This window comes from Nematolebias whitei, chromosome 15 (genome assembly GCF_014905685.2).
Source record: "Nematolebias whitei isolate Nwh7 chromosome 15, NemWhi1, whole genome shotgun sequence".
Taxonomy (NCBI): Eukaryota; Metazoa; Chordata; class Actinopteri; order Cyprinodontiformes; family Rivulidae; genus Nematolebias; species Nematolebias whitei.
Genome location: NC_056512.1, coordinates 45,550,839 through 45,551,320, shown reverse-complemented (window position 1 = coordinate 45,551,320; position 482 = coordinate 45,550,839). Strand labels below are relative to the sequence as shown.

Genomic DNA, 482 nt, shown 5'->3' with positions numbered 1-482 from the left:
AACTAAAGGAATACTGTAACTAAAAGAATACTGTAACTAAAGGAATAATGTAACTAAATGAATACTGTAACTAAAGAAATAATGTAACTAAAGGAATAATGTAACTAAAGGCTTAATGCAACTAAATTAATAATGTAACTAAAGGAATACTGTAACTAAAGAAATAATGTATCTAAAGGAATAATGCAACTAAATTAATAATGTAACTAAAGGAATAATGTAACTAAATGAATAATGTAACTAAATAAATAATGTAACTAAAGGAATAATGTAATTAAAAGCATAATCTTTACCTCTAAGATCTTTTTCAGTTTTGCTGAAGACTTAATAGACATGGACGCTGCGATGATGGAGTCCAGTTGCTGTGGATTCAAGTAAAAACCATCATCGATAAATCAGATTAAATTCTGCTCCGTCATCAATACATCAGATTAGACTCTGCTCTGTCATCATTACATCAGATTAGACTCTGCTCCCTCATC

The 482-nt window shown here is 28.8% G+C and overlaps 1 protein-coding gene across 1 annotated transcript in view; it reads right to left on the bottom strand.

Moving 5' to 3' along the window:
* Nucleotides 1-482, bottom strand: part of fmnl1a (formin-like 1a) — a 17,215-nt gene that overhangs the window by 1,974 nt on the left and 14,759 nt on the right. Inside the window, exon 19 of the mRNA XM_037688765.1 lies at nt 294-362. Coding sequence (XP_037544693.1) covers nt 294-362 — 69 coding nt within the window. The remainder of the gene's footprint in view (nt 1-293; nt 363-482) is intronic.